The sequence below is a fragment of the Nicotiana sylvestris genome, chromosome 5, assembly GCF_000393655.2.
Source record: "Nicotiana sylvestris chromosome 5, ASM39365v2, whole genome shotgun sequence".
In the NCBI taxonomy this organism is placed as follows: Eukaryota; Viridiplantae; Streptophyta; class Magnoliopsida; order Solanales; family Solanaceae; genus Nicotiana; species Nicotiana sylvestris.
In genome coordinates, this window is record NC_091061.1 from 138,821,327 (window position 1) to 138,847,423 (window position 26,097).

At 41.5% G+C, this 26,097-nt stretch overlaps 1 protein-coding gene across 1 annotated transcript; it reads left to right on the plus strand.

The window, feature by feature from the left end:
• Window positions 1-21,142: 21,142 nt before the first annotated feature.
• On the plus strand, window positions 21,143-25,684 carry LOC138869380 (uncharacterized). Its single transcript, XM_070146992.1, has 3 exons — window positions 21,143-21,437; window positions 25,390-25,418; window positions 25,544-25,684. Exons 1-3 carry the CDS (start codon window positions 21,143-21,145, stop codon window positions 25,682-25,684), a joined length of 465 nt encoding a protein of 154 aa, XP_070003093.1.
• The last annotated feature ends 413 nt before the right edge of the window (window positions 25,685-26,097 follow it).

Below are 26,097 nucleotides of genomic sequence, written 5' to 3' on the forward strand. Positions count from 1 at the left end.
ATAGCCTCTTTAATTTTGTTTAATTTCGGACTTAGCACAAAACTACCCTAGCCCAATTAAACCATACCCACGACCCAATTTCCTAATCCAACCCAGCTAAAGATTTAATCATGGCTGTTGATCTGAGCAGATCAACGGTCCAGGATTAATTTTCCTTTTTTAACTTAACCAAACTCCCAAACCCTACCTCATTTTACAAAATCTGCCGCCCTTGAATCCCTCCTCCTCTCTCTTCTCTCTCAAACCCTTCCCTAACCCTAGCCCACTGTCGGCGAAAATCCTTCAATACATGAGGGTTCCCTTTGATTTTAGGCAACATCTGGCCTCAAATCCCTATTAGCTATTCGATTTCCTTGTTGTTTGATGGGGTCTTGAAGAGATTCAACATAGACCTGGCTTCAACTCTTTATTTTTCTCGATGAACAAGCCTATGTTCATCTCTATGTTTGTGAGTGCTGGTATCTTCGTGTTCATGGCTTCAAATCTCTGGTTCAGACCAGATTTTTCTCACCTCTGTTTATCTTTTGCATGACCTAACTATTTCTGGTTAAATCGTTCAGATCTCCTTAGATATGAAACGGTTCGAGTTTGTTTATTATTTTTCTTTAAGTATTCTGCTGTTTTTCTTATTATTGTTGGCCAATTTTTTTTTCCCTAAAAAACTATGGTTTCAACTTTTTACGTTTACGCAAATGCTTTAAAATGCCTAAAGGTTCCACTCCGGCCTTCCTTCTTTACTGTTCGACTAGTGTCTTTGCTTGATGTTTCATCTTTGTGCTTCTACATGCTTAAAGTTTTCCGCTATTCAATTATTTACCTCACTGATCTTGCCCTTTTATTTTGACTATGTCAAATAAACGGATTAATTGGTTTACTTGCTTAATTAGGGTTTGAAATTATATTTTTCTTTTAAAATTGGTATCTTTCTAAGATTTTTATTTATTCTTTCCTATATGTGACTTAAAATTGGTACTACCTCCCTTAATTATGCTACTGGCCTGATTTCTGGATTTGATTTGTTCTGACCAACCTATAAATGGTCTCTGACTTATTTCTTACCTTATTAAACCTCAATTCTCTCCGCTAATTGATTTCGTAAGAGATTTTCCCTAATTTAAGGGGTCTTTCTGGATCCTATCATGTTAATTGATTGAGTTTAGCCTTAATTAACTGATTGAATGATTTGCATACCTTATTTGTAAACTCTTAATTTCCTTTACCTTATTTGTTCTACTCTGTTGAATGCTATATTACCTCTTCATTCTGGTTTTTTTAAAAAAAACACACGAACACACATGCTCAGACTCAGATATCTACACCTACAAGCACATACTGATACACGCTTACACACTTACACAATTTCAGTTTCTATGATTTGTTGCACTGTCTAGCCGGCTGAAAGCCAAGGCTAGCTCTTGGATTTCATTCATCTTCACCTTCCTGTTTGATATCTCTTTAACCGGTATGCCTCCATTTCTGTTATCATGTTCTCTTTTATATGCTATGTAGTTAGACTTCAATATGATTATGTTTGCCATTTTGTTTCCTGTTTACTGCTCTCTAAACTAGTATGTCTCAATTTCTGTTACCATGTTCTATTCTATATGCTATATAGTCAGTCTATTATAGACCTCAACATGTTTCTGTTTGATACATTATTCCTGGTCATCTTGTTCTCACCTGTTATGCCTCAGTTATTGCTGTTCCTTTTGATTATATGATTAGCTTATGTTTGCCATGTGTTTCCTGCTTGCATTCTCCCTGACTAGTATGCCTCAAATCCTGTTAATTTGCTTTGTTCTATGGGTTATGTGATAGGCTTACCTTAGTATGTCTGGCCTTTGATTTCTGTTTACTTCTTTCTAGACAAGACAGTTTTAGTTCCTGCTATCTTGTGCTATATGTTTGTTTGGTTAGTTAATTCAAACTAAAACATGCTTCTGTTCAACGTATGTCTATATGAGTCCACCTAGTGATAGCTCATAAACTAAGTTATGTGAAACCATGTCTAAATCAGTTGTATGATCCATGTTCTGAACATGGTTGGATACTGCAAGCATGTAATGTGGCTAACTCTGTCCTTGCTTTTTTTTTTTGTGATTACTGATATAAGCATCAAGTCTAAACAAATACCAATCTTCCTGAATCATGTACTGAATATAGATTTTGTCTATACAACTCTATTTGTAACCTTGTAGCCTGAATCTATTTGCTTATAAAACTAAACTGTTTTCTAAAACTGTCCCCTTTACCTTCTATGTTCTGGTTTTCAAATTGCTACTCTTAGTCCTTTAGGCTCCTACCAACCCCAGTGTGAGCACTAACTAGGGTCCTTGAGACTCCTTTGAACTCTAACACATTGGGGATGGTTTTTCAACCCTTCATGTATTCTGTGTTGAATACATGGTTCTAGTGTGAGCATTTCCCGGGGTCCCTAAGGCTCTTTGGGAACTTTGACACACTAGAAGCTTGGTTTAATGTGCTGTGAATGGATCCCTGGTACTGTTTCAAGGCTGTTGTGCTGAAGGCCTAGCTCTCAGGTTTATATTGGACCTGCTAGCTCCCTATAGTATAATGATTCTTATTGTGTAATTTATTCATATTGGCCTGTAATAATCTCTGTAATAAACAAATATGGGGTTATTAGTAAAGCTAGGGGGTCTATTCTCATATCTCCTATTGAAATTGGGTAGAAACCCTGTCTATAGGACTTAACTATGATGATTGAACTATGTGGATACTGTACTGTGAGACTGCCAGTAGGATTTTTTATGATCGTTTGATTTTGTTAGAAACCCTGCTTATATGATTTTATGTTTAATTCTGCGCATTAGAAATCCTTCTTATAGGATCTACATATATTTTTCAACTCAAAGTGCACTAGTGACAATGTCCATAAGTTTCTGTCTGTTTGATTAACAAATTTTCCTGGCAATGTTCTTAAAGAATTCTCCCCCACGTATGATTAATACATATCATGCCTATAGGTTTATAATTGTAGATACCATGCCTATAGAATTTCAAAATCAGTTTCTGCATTTAGATATCATGCTTATAAGATTTTAAAATCAGTTTCTACATTTAGAAATCATGCCTGTAAGGTTTTAAAATTAGTTTCTGCATTTAGATATCATGCCTATAAGGTTTTAAAATCATTTTTATGCAACTTAGATATCATGCCTATAGGGAATAAGTATAAAATCAGTCTTGACACTGAGACATCATGCCTATAGGAAGTAAGTATTCAAAAAATCTATTTCTACACTTAGAAATCATGCCTATAGGAATCAGTTTTTGCCTTTAAAAAGCATTCCTATAGGATTTAAGATAAAATCTACCTGTTAAAAATCAATAGTTGATCTACAGCTTAGATGCCATGTCTATAAGGTTTTGCCCGGTTATCACTTAGGCAAGCATGTAGGTTAATTAAATTCTGGGTCTAAAAACTATGACTGCTTGTTTGACATGTGCCCAGTTTCAGAGTATTAACAAAAATTAGTAGGCAACTAATAGGTACTTGTCTGCTTGCTTTAATAAAAATGTTGTATATTTTGTTTGTGCTCATTTAGATATCCTGCCTATAGGATCGTAAAATCATTTAAAATTGTTTAAATAGCGTGCATTTGTTTGTCTAATTGTGGAGGTTAATACGAGCCCACTTAATTGCTCTTTATGTGATAGTCCTACTTGACTTTTGTTTGTCGCTTAGTTTTCTCCTTTTAAACAACATAGGTGAGTCTAGAACCGCCTTAAATAGAGGCTCTAAACACCTCCAGTGCCAGAGGAAAGGGACGGGTAGTGCATACATAAGATACGAATCAATTAGTGCGCTTAAGTAATAACTGGGGACAGTAAATGGGTAGCAAAGGAAATGATGACCTATGCGCTAATGTTATGTGTAGCACCCCAACTTGGGGACGATTACCAAGTATTGCACAGAAGTGACCCTATAGTCTAAAAAACCTAGGACCCCTTTAATTCCTTGTCTAAAAGTGATACATGTTTGTTTCAATTGCTTTATTTCCTTAAAGACTAATTCACCTAAATTGAGTTTGGTCAGGACCCACTATCGAGGACCTTGAGGGGTGCCTAACACCTTCCCCTCAAGGTAATTTTGAGCCCTTACCCAATCTCTGGTAATGTAAACTAGTTCATGAGTTATTTGCTCTAGGTGCCCTAACGCACCTTAATACGTTAGGTGGCGACTCTTCAAATCTCTTACCCATTTCCAAAAGGAAAGGAGTTGTCCCAAAATGTCGAAACCCGGACTCTGCGAGGAAAAAGGGGGCGCGACAGCATGGCGACTCTGCTGGGGATATTTTTAGGTTCTTACCATAACAAACTTGCTTTTTTGCAAATTAGTCTTAAGAATGCTTTATTCTGTTAATACATGTGCACCCTTTCCCCTTCCCCCTTATTTGGATTTAATTTCCTTTACTACAGAAAATGACTTGTCTCCTTGTTTTCTTCTTAAACGCCTTTCAATTATTAAATACCACATTTATCATTTTTAATGTGCAAATACGTGACAACATGGTATTTATTGTTGCATAAATCATGATCAACATCATATTCCACTCGTGCGTAATCAATCCTATAGAAATGCTTGATGAGTGTTTATGCTCTTCATATATATCACCCTTTAAATTTGGAAAGGCATATTTGCGGTAAAACTAGTCGATCAGCGGTGCAGTCGATAGTTCCGTGCCTTTCCCTCTCAAGTTGTCCACTTGAGGGTACCAGTCTAGACCTGTCTAAAAACCTTACTCTAATTAATTGTACATGCATCATTGTCAAACCTAGCTGGGTTAATATGTTGTCTACATAAATAACCCATTAAGACAAGCCTCGTCCAAAAGTCCATCAGGTTTTCCATTATTCCAACGGACGCAACCACGATTGTGTGCATTAATTTTGGAGAAATAATTGCCAATATGCTAATCATTGATGTATAAATAGTCGGATCTGGAGGGGGAAAGGGCCTAACCATATTTGTTTTGCAGAAAATGAGGCACGAAGTCCCCAGGTTTGGCATGGTCCGTCACATACCACCATTATTGCTAGATTGGTGGAAGGATCTTCCATCAAGTGATAAGAATCATGTGAAAAGGGTTTTGGGAAATTTACCTTCTTTATTGGACCTCCAATCGAACAACATGTTAATCGAAGCTGCCACAATGTTCTGGAACAAAAAAAGAGTGGTGTTTCGCTTTGGAAACATAGAAATGACCCCTCTCTTGGAAGAAATAGGGGGATGTCCTGGGCTACCTTGGGATAGTCCTGGTTTATTGGTGCCGGAAAATTGCACTACTAGGGGGTTTCTGAAGATGATGGGATTAAAGAAGAATGATGACTTGGAGTGCCTGAAAAACTCCTACATACCCTTCGACTTCCTCTATGAACGATACGGTCATAGCAAATCTTATCGTATTTTTGATGACGAATTATCCATCATTTCTTTGGGTGGATTCACCACAGGGTTTTTGTGTTCATCGTCTACTTCTTGGGTATGATAGTATTCCCGATCCAAGGGGATAGAATCCATACCAGACTAACCATGGTAACCAAAACCTTGATGGATGGGACAGAGGGAGAAACATATACCATTGTCCCTATTATCATAGCAAACATATACCGGGCCTTAGAGCACTACCAGAAGGGGTACAAATACTTTGAAGGTTGCAATATGCTACTACAAGTTTGGTTGTTAGAGCATCTCCAAAAAGGTCAATACCATCAAGAATTTCTGCGAAGACCATGGAATGATCACATAGCTTTCCATCATCCTAAGAGAATGACCTATATCCCAGATAGGTTTGCCCAAACCAAAAATGCTATAGGATGGGCGCAGTGTTTTGACAATTTGACCGAGAATCAGGTTCAATAGATGTTAGAGTGGTTCCCTACCGAGACAGGCATGTAGGAAGCAGGTCATACTGCGGGTTGTTAAAATGGGTCACTACAGGGTAGATTTCAGGATGACCACGTCCCATACAAATGTGAAGCTCAGCATATGTGGCAATTGTAAATTATCATGGAAAAGAATACCATCGAGCCAGATCGGTATCATGCCGGTCATGTGTACTTTTACCCATCATGGTTAGAAGATAACATAGAAGGAATATTCGAGCCAAGGGTTGGTCCAGGAAATAGAGTCATAGATGAAGTTGCCGAGGCACAATTGAAATATAACAAACTGTGCAAAAGAGTTCACGAGTCCGAGCCGAGCATCTGGAGCGACACAAGACTGATATGGAACTAATCAATGAATGGAGGGAGATGGCTATTAAATCAAGCGAAAGGTTGGAATATTTGGAATACACTCTGATGGAATTGGAGGGAAAAATAAGGAAGAGTCACTGATTGCCAAAATGCCGAAGGAAGTGAAGGAGAATATCTAGCAAGGGCATACCTACTGCTGAACCTGCGCGAACTGGTGAATTCGATCGACGAAGCCAAAAACATCCAGCCTGGAGAAGGTCCTTCTGGGACCAAGTAGATTAGGTTTATTTTCTTTTTCAAATGTAATAAGGCCAAGTGCCATTAGTGACTTATCTTATTTAGTGTCGTTTTAGATTTGTTTATTTTTACATTAATGAAATGAGGCAATTATTGGCACTGAAATTCTCCAAATCTATTTGTCGCTAGGCCTACCTTGGGCACAACGAGGCTCCCAAATTAGGACGCGAATTTACATTCCCGCAATATGTGTTTAAATACTGCAAACACTTTCAGAATCCTTACTGACTTGTTTAACTTTTGTTTTTCTTTTTTTTATTATTCCCATCCCCTAAGGTTGGTTCACACATACTGGCATCATCAGCATATCACAATAGATCTAGAGTCCCTCCACCTCCTCCTCCTCCAAGTAATCCAAAAAGCAGAGGGAAAGCTAAGATAGATGATTTGAGTGGTATCCATAAAAGAAAATGCTGAGATATCGAAACTTCAGATGGTCGAAGTACTCCGGCCCAGAATGATTTGGTCATACGATTGGAACAAAAGATATTGGAGTTACAAGGAGAACTTGAGCAGGTCCGCAACATGGCAAACCTCCTTCACCCTAAACATCCCAGACGTCAACCAACAAAATGCTCAAAACCCAACACCTCTACAAAATACGCCAAACCAACGTCCACAAAATCCTCCTGCGCCCCATCAGTACGCCACACCACCTCAAAACCCCAATTCTCTACCGATACCAACTCCTCTACAACACCATAATCAACCAACTCAGTACCCATAAACCACTACCTATCACACTCCTCAGAACATACCACAACCTATTCCCGATCCCTAAAACTCAACCAACGACCACCACTACACCCAAATCCCTGGCACCCACCAAAACAAACCCATATACGTGGAGACCGTACCTCACTCCACTCAACAATCTCCTATACACCAGAATCCGCTGAGAAGGACCTGCTTATCAAGAACATGGCCGAGGAGCTCAAGAAGTTGACAAGTCGGGTTCAGGGTGCTGAAGGAGGCAAAGGGATAAAAGGTCTGAACTATACGGATTTGTGCATACAACAAGATGTGGAACTGTCGGAGGGTTACGAACCTCCCATGTTCGAAATGTTTGACGAAAGGGGTGATCCCAAGGTTCATCTAAGAACTTATTGTGACAAGCTCATGGGAGTTGGAAAAGATGAAAGGATTCGAATGAAGCTCTTCATGAGAAGTCTTACCGAAGATGCCTTGTCCTGGTACATAAGCCAGAATCCTAAGAAATGGGCCAATTGGGTGAGCATGGCATCAAATTTTATGGATCGGTTCAGGTTAATGCACCAGATGTCTTCTATATCTAGAACCTAAAGAAGAAGCCAACTGAGACTTTCCACGAGTATGCTACTTGGTGGAGGTCGGAAGCAGCCAAAGTCAGACCAGCATTAGATGAGTGTCATGACCCCAGTTCGGCCTCCGTGAACTGTCGTGACGGTACCTAGTCTCTACGACTATGTAAGCCTAACAAATGCGGTAAACAAACAAAACTTGCGGAAGAAATAATTGAAAGCCAAATTAACCGAATGAAACAGTATTTAAAATGCCGCTCGGCATATACAATATAACTTCTCGGAAATAACAACATTTCCCAAAGCCTGGAATCTCATGAAACCACGAGCCTTGGAATGTCTACCAGTTTCTAACTCCAGAATATCTAACAAGGAAAAGAAAATACAGAAGGGCTAATACAATAGGGAGAGTAGAAAGGGACTCCTCGGCTTGTGGACGTGACAAATATACCTCAAAGTCTCTGGAACAGTCACCTCGCCTCAAGGATGATAGGACTGAGTCAAAGTACTTGGATCTGCACATGAAAAATATGCACAAAAAGGGTATGAGTACACCACAACTGTACTCAGTAAGTGCTAAGCCTAACCTCGATCGACTAGTGAAGAGGAAGGTTAGGGCCCTACTGAGGTTAAATAAAATACAAAGTTTGACATTGCAGAACAAAATAGTATAAATAAGTACAGCAGTAAAAGTAACACAGGATATAAAGGGCAACGACCACTATTACAGAGGCAAGGTAACCACAGAAAGAAATACGGCACAACTCCACAATAACAATCGGGGATCTCCTAGGATACCGTCCTGTAGTCCCAAATATACATATCCAATGGATCTCCCGGGATCCTGTCCCGTAGTCCAACTCATAGTGCGCGGGGATCTAGCAGAATCTTATTCCGTAGTCCCAAATATAAATACCCAGTACTGGGGGACTCTACCCGGTGCAGTCCCGTAGTTCTATATAACTGTGCAGGGGGGTCTACAGGAATCCCACATCCATAGTCCCAAATAAACAGACAAGGGGGATCTACCGGAATCCCACATCCGCAGTCCCAATGTAAATACACAGCAGCAACCGGAAAATATTCAGCAAATGTCAATTCCATATTAAGACAAACAAGTAATTCTAGTCTAGTATGCTACACAGAATTCAGGTAGAGCACTTTGAACAAATAAAGCAATTAAATCACTTAGACATGCTTTCCAACGCTAACAACAGGCTTAAAGTGCAAGTAATATAAATAGGGAAGGAAACATACTAGTAATTTCTTAATTAAACCGGATTTTCAACAATTAGCACAAGTACGCACTCTTCACCTCACGTACAAGGCATTTCAATTAACAATAATACCAAATCCTAAGGGGAAGGTCCCCCACATAAGGTTAGGCAAGCCACTTACCTCGAACCGGCTCAAAATCAACTCGAAACTACGTTATTGCCACGAGTACTCGACTCCAAATGGCCCAAATCTATTCAATTCAATTTATAATGTAAATAACACTTCAAGTAACTGATTCTACAAAGAAATTCTAAGCTAATAAGCGAAATTAGGTAAAATGACCAAAACGCCCCTCGGGCCCACATCTCGGAATCGGGTAAAATTTATATTTCTAGAATCCTCACACTCTCACGAGTTTAGACATACCCAAAGTACCAAAATGGGACCTCAAATGCCCCCTTAAATCATTACTCAAAGGTCTCTAATTAGTCAAGCCCTAACCCCCAATTTACCACTAATTTTACTTGATTTTTCATGTTTAAAATGATAAAAATCATTCCAATAACGAGTTTAGGGACCAAAGACCTTACCCCAATGAACTCCTTTGAAAATCCCTCTTGAAAATGCTCCCCAAGGCTTCTTCCCGTTTGAAAAGAGGTGAAAAATGGCTAAAATTTGCGAAGGCAAGAATTTATATGTTTCTGCCCAGCTAATCCGCTTCTGCTGTCATGGGACCGCACATGCAGTCCCGCTTTTGCGGACCAATGGTCGCATCTGCGACAATCACTAACCCAGCCTGTTTCCGCACCTACGCTTCCTCATTCACAGATGCGGTACCGCTTTTGCAGTAAATCTCCCGCATCTGTGGATGCTGCTGCTCCTGACTAATTTTGCTTCTGTGATGACAAATACCGCTTCTGCGGCTACGCACATGCGGGACCCAACTGCAGGTGCAGTTATGACAGAAGATCAGCAGCTTCAGCTGCTCAAACAACTCCCAAATCTTTCAACAACCTTCCAAAATCATCTCGAGGCCCCCAGGACCTCAACCAAAAACACAAACAAGTCTAATACCACTGTCCAAACTTATACCAATCCTTAAAATACGTAAAACAACTTTGAAACGACGAATCATCCACGGATTCAAGCCTAAGAACTCCAAAACTCTAAAAATACGCTTTCGATCAAAAAGTCTATCAAACCTCGTCCGAATGACCTGAAATTTTGCACACATGTCACATTCAACACTACGGAGCTACTTCAACGTCCAGAATTCCATTCCGACCCTTGGATCAAAATCTCACTATCGAACCGGAAACTTCAAAATTCGACCTTTCGGCATTTCAATCCTAAATTAGTTACGGACCTCTAAAACACAATCCGAACACGCCCCTAGGCCCGAAATCACACAACGGAGCTAACGGAACCATCGGAATTCCATTCCAAGGCCGTCTTCACACTGTTTTGACTATGGTCAAATTTCCAATACTTAAGCTCTCATTTAGGGACTAAGTGTCCCAAACTCTCTGAAACTCAAAAACGAACATCTCGGCAAATCAAAATAGCAGAAATAAACACGGGAAAAGCAGTTAATAGGGGATCGGGGCGTTAATTGTTAAGATGACTGGCCGGGTCATCACATCCTCCTACACTTAAACATTCATTCGTCATCGAACGATCATAGAGACATACCTGAAGTAGTGAAAAGATGCGGGTAACGGCTGTGCATGTCCTGCTCGATCTCCCAGGTCGTCTCCTCAACCGGCTGACCCCGCCACCGAACCTTCACCGATGCAATATTCTTTGACCTGAGCTTTCGAACTTGCCTGTCCAATATCGCCACAGGCTCCTCAACATTAGATAGATCCTTATCCAACTGGATTGAACTGAAGTCCAACACATGCGATGGATCACCGTGATACCTCCGGAGCATAGAAACATGAAATACCGGGTGGACTCCTGCCAAGCTGGGAGGTAAGGCAAGCTCATAAGCAACCTCCCCAACACGCCTCAATATCTCAAAAGGGCCAATAAACCTCGGACTCAACTTCCCCTTCTTCCCAAATCATATAAGGCCCTTCATAGGCAAAATTCGAAGCAGGACCCGCTCTCCAACCATATAGGAAACATCACGAACCTTCTGGTCCGCGTAACTCTTCTGTCTAGATTGGGCTGTATGGAGTTTGTCCTGAATCACCTTGACCTTCTCTAAAGCATCCTGAACCAGGTCTGTGCCCAATAATCTGGCCTCACCCACCTCAAACCAACCCACCGGGGACCTACACCGCCTACCATATAAGGCGTCATACGGCGCCATCTGAATGCTGGACTGATAACTGTTGTTGTAAGCAAACTCCGCCAATGGCAAGAATTGATCCCAAGACCCTTCAAACTCAATCACACAGGCATGGAGTATATCCTCAAGAATCTGAATAGTGCGCCCGGACTGTCCATCTATCTGTGTACTAAACTCCACCCTAGTACCCAACTTATGCTGAACGGCCCTCCAAAACCGTGATGTGAACTGAGTACCTCTATCTGAAAGGATGGAAACTGGAATACCATGCAGATGAATAATCTCCCAGATATAAATCTCTGCTAGACACTCCGAAAAATAGGTAGTACACACAGGAATGAAGTGCGCGGACTTGGTCAGTCGATCCACAATCACCCAAATAGCATCGAACTTTCTCAAAGTCCGTGGGAGCCCAACTACAAAGTCCATGGTGATCCGCTCCCACTTCCACTCCGGAATCTCTATCTGCTGAAGCGACCCACCCAGTCTTTGGTGCTCATACTTCACCTGCTGACAGCTGAGGCATCGAGCTACAAATCCAACTATATCTTTCTTCATCTGCCTCCACAAATAGTGCTGTCTCAAATCCTAATACATCTTTGCGGCACCCGGATGAATGGAATACCGCGAACTATGGGCCTTCTATAGAATCAACTCCCGAAGCCCATCAACATTGGGACACAAATCTGACCCTGCATCCTTAGTACCCTGTCATCACCAATAGTCACATCTCTAGCATCACTGTGCTGAACCTTGTCCTTAAGGACAAGAAAATGAGGGTCATCATACTGACGCTCCCTGATACGATCAAATAAAGAAGACCAAGAAACCACACAAGCTAGAACCCGGCTGGGCTCCAAAAGATCCAATCTCACAAACTGGCTGGCTAAGGCCTGAACATCCATCACCATAAGTATCTCCGATGCTAGTAAGTAAGCCAAACTCCCCAAACTCTCTGCCCGGCAACTCAAAGCATCGGCCACCACATTGGCCTTACCCGGGTGATACAAAATGGTGATATCATAGTCCTTCAACAACTCTAACCACCTCCTCTGGCGCAAATTTATATCCTTTTGCTTGAACAGGTGTTGCAAGCTCCGATGATCAGTATAAATCTCACAGGGAACTCCGTACAAATAATGACGCCAGATCTTTAGGGCGTAGTTAACTCAAGGTCGTGGATAGGGTAATTTTTCTCATATACCTTCAACTGTCTGGACGGGTAGGCAATCACCCTACCGTCCTGCATCAACACCGCTCCGAGGCCAATCCTCGAGGCATCACAATAGACTGTATAAGACCCCGAACCTATAGGTAGTATCAAAATTGGGGTTGTAGTCAAAGCTATCTTGAGCTTCTGAAAGCTTTCCTCACACTCTTCTGTCCACTGGAATGGAGCACCCTTCTGGGTTAGTCTGGTCATAGGGGCTGCAATCGATGTAAACCCCTCAACAAAACAACGGTAGTAACCCGCCAAGCCAAGGAAACTGAGGATCTCTATAGCTGAGGATGGTCTGGGACAACTCTGCATGGCATCTACTTTCTTCGAATCCACCTAAATACCCTCATTCGATACCACGTGGCCTAAGAATGCCACGAAATCTAACCAAACCTCATATTTTGAGAACTTAGCATATAACTTCTTCTCTCTCAGAGTCTGAAGCACAGTCCTCGGGTGTTGCTCATGATCTTCCCAACTCCGGGAATACACCAGAATATCATCAATAAAGACAATGACGAACGAGTCAAGATACGGCCGGAACACACTGTGCATCAAATGCATAAAGGCTACTGGGGCATTAGTTAGCCCAAATGACATAACAAGGAACTCGTAATGACCATACCGAGTCTTAAAAGTAGTCTTCAGGATATTTGGCTCCCGAATCTTCAACTGATGGTAACCTGAGTGCAAGTCAATCTTAGAAAACACCTGTACGCTCTGAAGCTGGTCAAATAGATCATCAATATGAGGCAAAGGATAAAGGTTCTTCACCGTAACCTTGTTCAACTGGCGATAATCAATACACATACGGATAGAACCATCCTTTTTCTTCACAAACAAGACAGGAGCACCCCAAGGTGATACACTGGGCCGAATAAAACCCTTATCAAGCAATTTCTATAACTGATGCTTTAACTCCTTCAACTTAGGAGGAGCCATACGATACAGAGGAATAGAAATAGGCTGAGTGCCCGACAACAGATCAATGCCAAAATCAATATCTCTATCAGGTGGCATGCCCGTAAGATCAGCTGGAAACACATCGGGAAAATCCCGTACTATTGGGACTGAATCAACTGAAGGGGTATCAATACTGACAGATTTAAAGTAATAACTCTTCTAAACCATTTAAGAAAAGAAATAACTCTTCTGGGAGTGTGATTTAAAGTACCCCTCCACTCAACACGCGGTACACCTGGTATAGCCAGCGTCACAGTTTTGGCATGACAATCAAGAATAGCATAATGGGCGACAACTAGTCCATGCCCAAGATAATATCAAAATCTACCATGTTGAGCAATAATAAATTGGCTCTGGTCTCAAAACCACTAAGAGCACTCAAACACGACCGATAAATGTGGTCCAAAACAAGAGAATCTCCCACAGGAGTAGAAATATAAATAGGGGAACTCAAAGAATCCCGAGGTACAACCAAATGCAGAGCAAAATAAGAAGACACATAAGAGTAAGTGGAGCCTGGATCAAATAGAACCGATGCATCTCTATGACAAACTAGTATAATACATTTGATGATAGAATCGGAGGCAACAGCCTCGGTACGGGTAGGAAGGGCATAGTATCGGGCCTAGCCTCTCCCTCTAGGGCGACCTCTACCTCCCCGACCTCCACCTCTAGCTGGCTGAGCAGGTGGGGTAGCAACTGGAGTTGTAATCATAGCCTGAGAACTTTGCGGGGCACGATGTGGCTAAGAAGTCTGCGGAGGTGCACCCCTCCTAAGTCTGGGGCAATCCCTCACCATATGGCATGCGTCACCACACACAAAACAAGCTCTGAGAGGACGTGGCAGCTGTGACTGGCTCGGGCCAGGTCTATTGGACTGACCTCTGAAAGCACCCCACACGGGAGGTGCACTAGAAACTGGAGGTGCATAATAAGGCTCCTGAGGTCTAGGAGGAGCTGGAATACCACTAGCTGCTAGAAGAGCTGAATGAAAAAGGCGACTCATATAACCCCTACCATGACGACCTGTAGCTGGGGCACAGGCACTAGAATAATGGCCTGACTCTCGAGACCTCTTGGCTTCCCTCTCCTCTCTCTCCCTAGCATGCATACCCTCAATCCTCCTAGGAATGCACACCCCCTACTGATAAGAAATATCCAAATCCAACTTACAAGCCATGCTAGACCTGATTTTCGGAATAAGGCCCTCAATAAACAGGCGAACCCTCTCACGAATAGTAGAAACCAAGGCTGGTGTATGTCTAGCCAAACTAGTGTAATGGACGGCATACTCTGAGACAGTCATAGCACCCTAGCACAAATGCTCAAATTCTGTGTGCCATATGACCCTGAGGCTCTGAGGAATATACTCTCTCATGAATAGATCTGAAAACTGAGTCCAAGTCAGTGAAGCAGCCTCATCCGGACTGTCTAACTCATAGGTGCGCCACCACTCATAGGCAGCTCCTCAAAGCTGGAAGGTAATGAAGGAAACCCCGCTCGACCCTGATATACCCATGGTACGGAGAATGCAGTAACACTCATCTAGAAATCCCAGAGCATCATCCGATGTTAGACCACTGAATACAGGAGGCTTGTACTTCTTGAACCTCTCAATCCTCAGTTGCTCGTCCTCGGAAACCGCTACCCTATCCTCGAGCTGATCTCGGACTACAGGCTATATAGGAATAATCTTAGGGACCTGCTCAACATGTACTCGCTGCTCAGGAGTGCGGGCAGGGGGAGTTTGTACCCCTCCCCAACCTGAGACGTAGCTACAGCAAGGGGAAGCAACCCTGCCTGAGCCAAAGTGGTGTACATGCTCATGAACTATGCCAGAGTCTCCTGAAGTGTTGGAGTAGTAGTAGCAGTAGGCATATCAGATGCCTGGACTCTGACTGGATTTGTTGGTGGTACCTCAATGGCAGCTCGCACAGGTGCTCTGGTTGCACCACGTGCGCGTCCTAGGCCTCTACCCCAGCCCTGGCCGCTGACGTCTGTAGTAGGGGCGCGGGTTCCTGATCATCTCGGGTAGCGCGTGTCCTCACCATCTGTGAGAGAATAGAAGACAGAGGTTTAGAATTGTGACATCAAATATCGCACGACAAGGAAATCAAATGAAATGGAATTTTCCTAACAGTTACACAGCCTCTCGTAGATAAGTACAGACGTCTCCCTACCGATCAGCGAGACTCTTATAAACTGGCTTGTGATTCATGACTCCTATGAACCTAGAGCTCCGATACCAACTTGTCACGACCCCAGTTCTCCGTCCGTGAACTACCGTGATGGCACCTAGTCTCTATGACTAGGTAAGCCTAACAAATGTGAAAAATAAACAAAATTTACGAAAGAAATAATTGAAAGCCAAAATAACCGAATGAAACAGTATTTAAAATGCCGCTCGGCATAGACAATACAACTTCTCGGAACTAACAACATTTTCCAAAACCCGGAATCTCATGAAACCACAAGCCTTAGAATGTCTACCGTTGTCTAACTCTGGAATATCTAACAAGGAAAAGAAAATACAGAAGGGCTAATACAATATGGAGAGTAGAAAGGGACTCCTCGGTCTGCGGACGCGGCAGATATACCTCGAAGTCTCTAGAACAGTCGCCTCGCCTCAAGGGTGATAGGACTGAGTCAAAGTACCTGGATTTGCACATGAAAAACATACGCAGAAAGGGCATGAGTACACCACAGTAGTACTCAGTAAATGCCAAGCCTAACCTCAGTCGAGTAGTGACGAGAAAGGTCAGGGCCCTACTGAGGTTAAATAAAATATAAAGTTTCACATTGTAGAACAGAACAATATAAATAAGTACAGCAGTAAAAGTAACACAAGATAAAAAGGGCAACGACCATTATTACAGAGGCAAGGTAAACACAAAAAGAAGTACGACACAGCCCCACAATAACAATCGAGGATCTCCTAGGATACCGTCATGTAGTCCCAAATATACATATCCAATGGATCTCCCGGGATCCCGTCTCGTAGAACAACTCATAGTGCAGGGGGATCTATCAGAATCCTGTTCCATAGTCCCAAATATAAATACCCAGTACTAGGGGAATCTACAGGGTGAAGTCTCGTAGTTCCATATAACTGTGCAGGGGGATCTACCAGAATCCCATATCCGTAGTCCCAATGTAAATACATAGCAGCAACAGATAAATATTCAGCAAATGTCAATTCCATATTAAGGCAAACGAGTAATTCTAGTCTAGCATGCTGCACAAAATTCAGGTAGAGCAGTTTGAGCAAATAAAGCAATTAAATTACTTAGACATGCTTTTCTACGCTAACAACAGGCTTAAAGTGCAAGTAATATAAACAGGGGAGGAAACATTCTAGTAATTTAATGAAAATCGGATTTTCAATAATTAGCACAAGTACGCACTCGTCACCTCACGTACAAGGCATTTCAATTAACAATAATACCAAATCCTAAGGAGAAGGTCCCCCACACAAGGTTAGGCAAGCCACTTACCTCGAACCGGCTCAAAATCAACTCGAAACCACATTTTCTCCACGAGTACTCGACTACTAATGGCCCAAATCTATTCATTTTCAATTTCATAATGTAAATAACACTTCAAGTAACTAATTCTACGAAGAAATTCTAAGCTAATACGCAAAATTAGGTAAAATGACCAAAAGGCCCCTCGGGCCCAAGTCTCGGAATCGGGTAAAATTTACATTTCCAGAATCCTCACACTCTCACGAGTTTAGTCATACCAAAAGTACCAAAATCGGACTTCAAATAGCCCCTCAAATCATCACTCAAAGGTCTCTAATTAGCCAAGTCCTAACCTCCAATTTACCACTGAGTTTCCTTAATTTTCCATGCTTAAAATATAAAAATCATTCCAACAACGAGTTTAGGGACCAAAGACCTTACCCCAATGAACTTCTCTAAAAATCCCTCTTGAAAATGCTCCCCAAGGCTTCTTCTCGTTTGAAAAGAGGTGAAAATGGCTAAAATTCGCGAAGGCAAGAATTTATATGTTTTTGCCCAGCTAATCCGCTTCTGCAGTTATGGGACCGCACGTGCGGCCCCAATTTTGCGGGTCAACGGTCGCAACTGCGACAATCACTAACCCAGCCTGTTTCCGCACCTGCGATTCCCCATTCGCAGATGTGTTACCACTTCTACAGTAAATATCCCGCATCTGCGGATCCTACTACTCCTACCCAATTCCACTTCTACGATGACAAATGCCGCTTCTACGGCAATGCACCTGCGGGACCCAACCGCATGTGCAGTTATGACAGAAGATCAGCAGCTTCAGCTGCTCAAACAACTCCCAAACCTTCCGACAACCTTCCGAAATCATCCCGAGGCCCCTGGAGCCTCAACCAAAAACACAAACAAGTCTAATACCACTGTCCAAACTTATACCAATCCTTAAAACACCTAAAACAACTTCGAAACGACAAATCACCCACGGATTCAAGCCTAAGAACTCCAAAACTCTAAAGATACGCTTTCGATCAAAAAGTCTATCAAACCTCGTCCGAATGACTTGAAATTTTGCACACACGTCACATTTAATACTACAGAGCTAGTCCAACTTCCGAAATTCCATTCCGACCCTCGGATCAAAATCTCACTATCGAACCGGAAATTTCAAAATTCGACCTTTCGGCATTTCAAGCATAAATTAGCTACAGACCTCCAAAACACAATCTAAACATGCCCCTAGGCCCCAAATCACCCAACGGAGCTAACGGAACCATTGGAATTCCATTCTGAGGCCGTCTTCACACTGTTCTGACTAGGTCAAATTTCCAACACTTAAGCTCTCATTTAGGGACTAAGTGTCCCAAAACTCGCTGAAACTCAAAACTGAACATCTCGGCAAATCAAAATAGCAGAAATAAACATGGGGAAATTAGTTAATACAGGATCGGGACGTTAATTCTTAAGATCACCGGCCGGGTTGTCACAATGAGGAACAGATGAGCAAGTTCTTTGTCAGGGCACAAGACCCGCAGTATTATGAAAGACGAATGTTTATTCAGAATCATAAGTTCTCTGATATCATCAAACTCGAGGAATGGATTGAAGAGGGTATTAAAAGCGGGATGGTGAAAAATTTTGAGGCACTGCAAGCCACAAACAAAGCATTGCAATCAGGCGGCATATCGAAGAAGAAAGAAGTAAGGGCCGTAATGGTAGCCCAGGGCCCAAAATCTCCACGCACATACCAAACACCTCCACCTACATACCAACCCTCACCTCCCAGATATTATAAACACACCACCGCCTATCATACTTATAACACCCAGCTAGCCTACTATCATTCACCTCCAACTTGTCCAAATTACCAGAAACCCCGACTTAATTTCGATCGCAAACAACCCAGACAGTACACCGCCATTGCTGAACCCATCGACCATCTATATGAAAGATTGAAGGTTGCTGGTTATGTCGCCTCTATTCCCATTGTGGCAATAGAGAATTCATCTCAATGGGTCAACCCAAACAAAACCTGTGCATTTCATTCGGGTATGAAGGGGCACACCATTGACGAGTGCCGAACATTGAAAGATAAGACCCAGACATTGATTGATAATAAGGTCATACATGTGAATGAGGCTGCACCCAACATCCGCAACAATCCTCTTCTAGATCATAGGGGCGAAGGGATCAGTGTGATAGAAACTGATGAGGAGTGGGATCCCAAGGGATCAATTGGACTTATCAAAGAAGGCGATGATCCTAAGAAGACCGCAGTTATGCTCAATCCTATTGTGGTCCAATTATAGCTTCCAGTTAAGGTTGAGGTAATCACATCAGTTCCGTTTGAGGTAGAAGTAACACCACCTATACTACCTGTAGCCACACCTGTTCCATTTGAGGTAGAAGTGGCCACACCTTTCACAGTGATAGTGGCAACTACGCCTCCTTTTAAGTTTAATTCTATACATTGGGATTACGTTGCCGAAGCTAGGCAAAAAGGAAAAACAAATATGGAAGGATCTGAGGCCGCGCAGAGGATGACCAGGACTAGAAGGATCTATACACCCAAAAATTTAGGAGAGTTAAGCAAGGAGACTGCTACAAAATAACCTGTCATTGAAACTGGACCGGACGATCTTTGGAGGAAAGTACAGGCGAGGGAATACTCTGTCATCGATTATTTAGACAAGACCCCCGCCCAGATATCCATCCTGTCACTATTGCAAAATTTGGAGGCACATAAGAATGCTCTGATGATGGTGTTGAATGAATATTATGTTCCCAATAACATTATCAGTGGAGAGATGGCCAACATGGTAGGGCAAGTACTGGAAAGTCACAAGATCACCTTTCACGAAGATGAACTACCACCTGAAGGATTAAGTCACAACAGGGCATTGCATATCATAGTACAGTTCGAGGACAAATTTATCGCCAGGGTCCTAATAAATGGGGGTTCAAGCCTCAACATTTGTCCATTGATTACTCTGAAACGGTTGGGCAAAGATTTCCATGAGATATGAGCAGGGAGTATGAACGTGAAAGCATTTGATGGATCTCAAAGGGCCACGATTGGAGAGATTAAACTATGTCTGTAGATAAGACCAACTTGATTCGATGTCGAGTTCCAAGTACTAGACATATCAGCTACATACTATCTTCTATTGGGACAACCTTAGATACATGCCGTTGGGGCCGTGGCTTCCACACAACACCATGCCATGAAGTTCGAATGGAACCATCAGAAGGTAATCATTCACGGAGATAGAAGTAACCCCATTTACACCAGTCAAACTGTCTCGGTTATCGAGAATAGAAGAAGGTTGGGTGGAGAGATTTATCACCACATTAAGCATGTCAACGCGATTGAGAAGGACAAGTGGTGGAGTAACAAAATAGAAAACATACTGGCATGGTCTGGGTATGAACCCGGCAAAGGGATGGGGAAGAAACTCTAGGGCATTACTAAACCGATACAGTTGAAACATCATGGCACAACTTTCGGGATGGGATATCCATACACCTGGAAAGAATATGATGATTGGTCGCCCCCATGGTGTGGTCCTTATTACCCTCTCGAGCAGCTGGTACCATACCTAAGTCAGATTTTTCACCAGGCCGATACAATATGGGGATCTACAGAGGAAGAAGTTTTGGCTGGGTTGAGAAACTTGTTCCTAGAAAACGAAAATATGGATTGCAATGTGATAATTGAAGAGGAGAAGGAGAAAGAAGGCCTCACCATTCAGATTGTGGAGAAGGGATTTGTTCTCAAGAATTGGATTGCCACACCATCCCGGGCCCGCCGAGTTCTTGGGTAGCTTGGCGATCAGCCTGACTTGTTTTAATAGCCATGCTAGGCATTTAAGATATTTTCAGCAATTTTGTTTCTAAAGACGCATGTTGTTTTGAAATAATTGCTCGAGTCATCGAGCCGTACCTATTTTTTATATTTTCAAATTTAATTAATGCACTGCCATTTAGTATTCATGATTATCTTAAAAAATTTCTTCTACAGTGTTATTATTACTTTTCCTGATGAACCAATGACCGTGACATGTAATGAGACAATGCAACATAAGGATAGTGACTCAGAATAAGAAGATGAAATACCTGAGGAAGTTGTTAGAGCATCCGGTACGTCCAAAAATGCCACCAATGCCAGGTACATGCAGACATGATAAGGGTACCACCAAATGAGCTCAATGCAACAAGTGTACCATGGCCTTTTGCTTCCTGGGGAATGGATGCCATTGGTCCGATCAAGCCCACCGCTTCTAATGGACACCATTTCATTTTACCGGCTATCGACTATTTCACAAAATGGGTAAAGGCAGCATCTTACAAAGCTGTAATCAAGAAAGTCGTCGCAAATTGTGTCAAGGATCGTATTTTTTGCCGATTTGGGGTTCCAGAGTCCATTATCACTGATAATGCTGCCAATCTCAATAGTGACCTGATGAAAGCCATGTGTAAAACTTTCAAAATCAAGCACAAAAACTCTACAACATACAGGCCTCAAATGAACGGAGTTATGGAAGCTGCCAACAAGAACATCAAGAAGATACTAAGGAAGATGGTTGAAAATCACAGACAATGGCATGAGAAGTTACCTTTTTCCCTATTGGGGTACCGCGCTATGGTTCGTACATCAACTGGGGCAACTCTCTATTTACTGGTTTATGGTACCGAAGCTATCATTCCAGCCGAGGTAGAAATTCCTTCTCTAAGGATCATAGAGAAATCCGAACTCAGCGATGCAGAATGGATAAGGAGCCGCTGTGAGAAACTAGCCCTCATAGACTAAAAAGAATGAACGCAGTATGTCACTCAGCTTTATCAGAATAGAATGTCTAGATCTTTCAACAAAAGTGTCAGACCAAAACGATTCGGACCGGGGCAGCTGGTGCTTCCCACATCAGGATGAAGCCAAAGGGAAATTTTCACCCAACTGGAAAGGTCCCTACATAGTTCACAGGGTGCTAACAGGAGGGTCACTCATACTCGGAGAAATGGACGGAGAAGTTTGGCCAAAACCTATCAATTAAGATGCAGTCAAGAGATACTATGCTTAGATTGTTTGCATTCATTCATCTGATGTAACTGAACTACGCTTGACCTGATTTCCATTTAAGAGGGGATATGTAGGCAGCCCTGTGGGTTCAGTCATATCTTTATAAAACCTTCATTTCCCTCAGAACTAGAAACTAGGGCAGAATTTTTGAGGAGGACCCTCAAAATTCCGGAGCAAGTCCAACTGATGCCATCATATGCCAGAAAATCAGAAATCAGTTAAGTAACTAGGGTAGAATTTTAAGAAGGATTCTCAAAATTCTGGAGCAGATCCAACAAACTTCGTTGCACGCAGAATGATCAAAAGATCAAACTGGAGCAGAATTTTGAGGATGACCCTAAATATTCTAGTGCAAGGAAGTTGCAATGTCTATAAAAGTGTTACAGTCATTAGTTCATCTAATTTACTTGATATTATGCACCATTATGTTTCTAAAATAACTCTATTTCATCAAATAAGTGCATATTTTTTGAAAACTTTATTTCTATGTTAGCCCGGTGTTACCCAGAACAACTCAAACAGGGCCTCCAGAGCAAAGCAAGCAGACAAGGGCACGAACCAACCTCCCCCTACAAAACTCACGATTTTTCTTTGGATACAGGCACAGTGAACATAACATGAGTATTCGCAAATATACACATATCAAAGTCACTATCCTCATAATAATCAGGCCATCAGATGCAAATATATCTCTAGCTAAGAAATATTCTACTCTTATCTGATACTTGTTCACTATATAAGGCTAAGCATTGCCTTCTCTTTGCATGAGACTAAGCCTTGTCTCAAATCTTGCATGAGGCTAAGCCCTGCCTCCCTATTTGCATAAGGCTAAGCACTGCCTTCTCCTTGCATGAGACTAAGCCCGGTCTCAAATATAGCATGAGGTTAACCCCTGCCTTTATATTTGCATAAGGCTAAGCAATGCCTTGTCCTTGGATGAGACTAAGGGTTGTATCAAATCTTGCATGAGGCTAAGCCCTGCCTCCATATTTTCATAAGTCTAAGCAATGCCCTTTCTTTGCATGAGATGAAGCCCTATTTCAAATCTGGCATGAGGCTAAGCCCTGCCTCCATATTTGCATAAGGCTAAGTACTGCCTTCTCCTTGTATGAGACTAAGCCTTGTCTCAAATCTTGCATGAGGCTAAGCCCTACCTCCATATTTGCATAAGGCTGAGCACTGCCTTCTCTTTGCATGAGACTAAGCCTTGTCTCAAATCTTGCATGAGGCTAAGCCCTGCTTTCATATTTGTATGAGGCTAAGCACTGCCTTCTCCTTGCATGAGACTAAGACTTGTCTCAAATCTTGCATGAGGCTAAGCCTTGCCTCCATATTTGCATAAGGCTAAGCACTGCCTTTTCTTTGCATGAGACTAAGCCTTGTCACAAATCTCGCATGAGGCTAAGCCCTGCTTCCATATTTGCATAAAGTTAAGCACTGCTTTCTCGTGAGATTAAGCTTTGTCTCCTTCTGCATAATTATTGCCCTATTCTAGACTTTACATTATCTTCTTCTCTCGAGGCTAAGCTCTATCCCAAAACTCTGCATAAGACTAAGCTTTGTCTTGTTGTCACCTTTGGTATCATGTCTCCACATTTCATAAACTGAGGTGTAGCCAACTTGTCTGAAGGCATCATCCTCATAGCCTGAAGACACCATGTCATGTCCTGAGGATCTCTCAATATTGCACATCAGTATTCAAAGGTGTCATGGTTTTAGAGGCACCGTTTTCATGTCCTGAGAACATCATTTAATGGACTGCGAATCCCCTATCTCATGATTCATGGCCCAGGACGTCATGGTCTAAGGACGCCATCCTCTCTGTCCAAAGACAACCTTCATGGTCCAAAGGGAATTTGCATCATGTTTAAATTTTTGCAGTAATCTATATACTTGCATGCATCGTGTTTTAAGTTTTGCAAGAAATCCAAGAGGTAACTGTTCTTCAAACGGGAGCAACCTTCTCTCTGATTTCTGCTCATACCTTGCTGTTATTGCAAACGTAACCAATTCTCATCAATTGCTTGCCTTCACTCCATGACCGTTCAGATACATGCCCTGTGGTACATCCATCATTATTTAGATTCGCCTTCATAACTCTGCACAGACCCATCTGATACTATCTTTCTCAAAAGAAACCCTTTTCTAAAACAGACTACCATTCTTATTCCGTCGGCTTCATTCACTGGCGGGTCCAAAACTACACCTGATTCCTGTAAAACCAGGGATATATAGGCAGCTCAGAGACCAGGGTGCGGCTTATATTTTTCAAAAAAACCTAATTCGGTCAAAATTAGTCATCATTTCTTTACCCGAAAACTCTTTCATCCTTCCCGGGTAAAGAGGGGCAGCTGTTGATACCCAATTTTTCCCTGATATATTTTAAAATGCATATATACTTTCAAAATAGTGCATGAACATCAACCACTATTTTTCCATAATTTTTCTGTAATTTTAAATTTCAATTAATTTATTCTAGTATTTTATTATCCAAATAATTACTAATTGCATCACAAACAGTTTTATGATAATTTTATTGCTTAATTTTATTATTTTATATTTATACTAAGCTTTAATTATTTCATGTATAGCCACATTCACATGTTAGGGTTATAATTGCAATGCAATAATGGCCCATGTGTGCATAATTACCTTAGTTCACAAAAAAAACTTTTCTATTTTTATAATATTATGTAATTATTTTAAATCATTTTCATGCATAAAAATCATTTTTATCATTTAATTAACTATTTTTACAAATTATTTTATCAATTAATTGGCTATTTAACAAATAGCCTCTTTAATTTTGTTTAATTTCGGACTTAGCTCAAAATTACTCTAGCCCAATTAAACCATACCCACGACCCAATTTCCTAACCCGACCTAGCCAAAGATTTAATCTTGGTCGTTGATCTCAGAAGATCAACGTCCAGGATTAATTTTCCTTTTTTAACTTAACCAAACCCCCAAACCCTACCTCATTTTACAAAATCTGCTGCCTTTGAATCCCTCCCCCTCTCTCTTCTCTCTCAAAATCTCCCCTAACCCTAGCCCATTGTCGCCGGAAACCCTTCAATCCATGAGGTTTCCCTTTGATTTTAGGCCACATTTGGCCTCTTATCCCTATTGGCTATTCGATTTTCTTGTTGTTTGATGGGGACTCGAAGAGATTCAACACAGACCTGGCTTCAACTCTTCACTTTTCTCGATGAACCTGCCTATGTTCATCTCTATGTTTGTGAGTGTGGGTATCTTCGTTTTCATGGCTTCAAATCTCTGGTTCAAACCAGATTTTTCTCACCTCTGTTTATCTTTTGCAAGACCTAACTATTTCTGGTTAAATCGTTCAGATCTCCTTAGATCTAAAACTGTTCTGTTTGTTTGTTATTTTTCTTTTAGTATTCCGCTATTTTTCTTATTATTGTTGGTCGATTTTCGTTTTTCCCTAAAAAAACTAGGGTTTCAACTTTTTAAGTTTTCACAAATGCTTTAAAATGCCTAAAGGCTCAACTCCGGCCTTTCTTCTCTACTGTTCGACTAGTGTCTTTGCTTGATGTTTCATCTCTGTGCTTCTACATGCTTAAAGTTTTCCGCTATTCAATTGTTTACCTCACTGATCTTGCCCGTTTATTTTGGCTCTGTTAAATAAGCGGATTAATTGGTTTACTTGCTTAATTAGGATTTGAAATTATATTTTTGTTTTAAAATTGGTATATTTATGAGATTTTTATTTATTCTTTCCCATATGTGACTTATAATTAGTACTGCCTCCCTTAATTATGCTACTGGCCTAATTTCTGGGTTTGATTTGTTCTGACCAACCTATAAATGGTCTTAGACTTATTTCTTACCTTATTAAACCTCAATTCTGTCCACTAATTGATTTCGTATGAGATTTATTCCTAATTTAAGGGGTCTTTTCGGATCCTATCATGTTAATTGATTGAGTTTAGCCTTAATTAACTGATTGAATGATTTGCATACCTTATTTGTGAACTCTTAATTTCCTTTACCTTATTTGCTCTACTCTGTTGAATGCTATATAACCTCACCGTTCT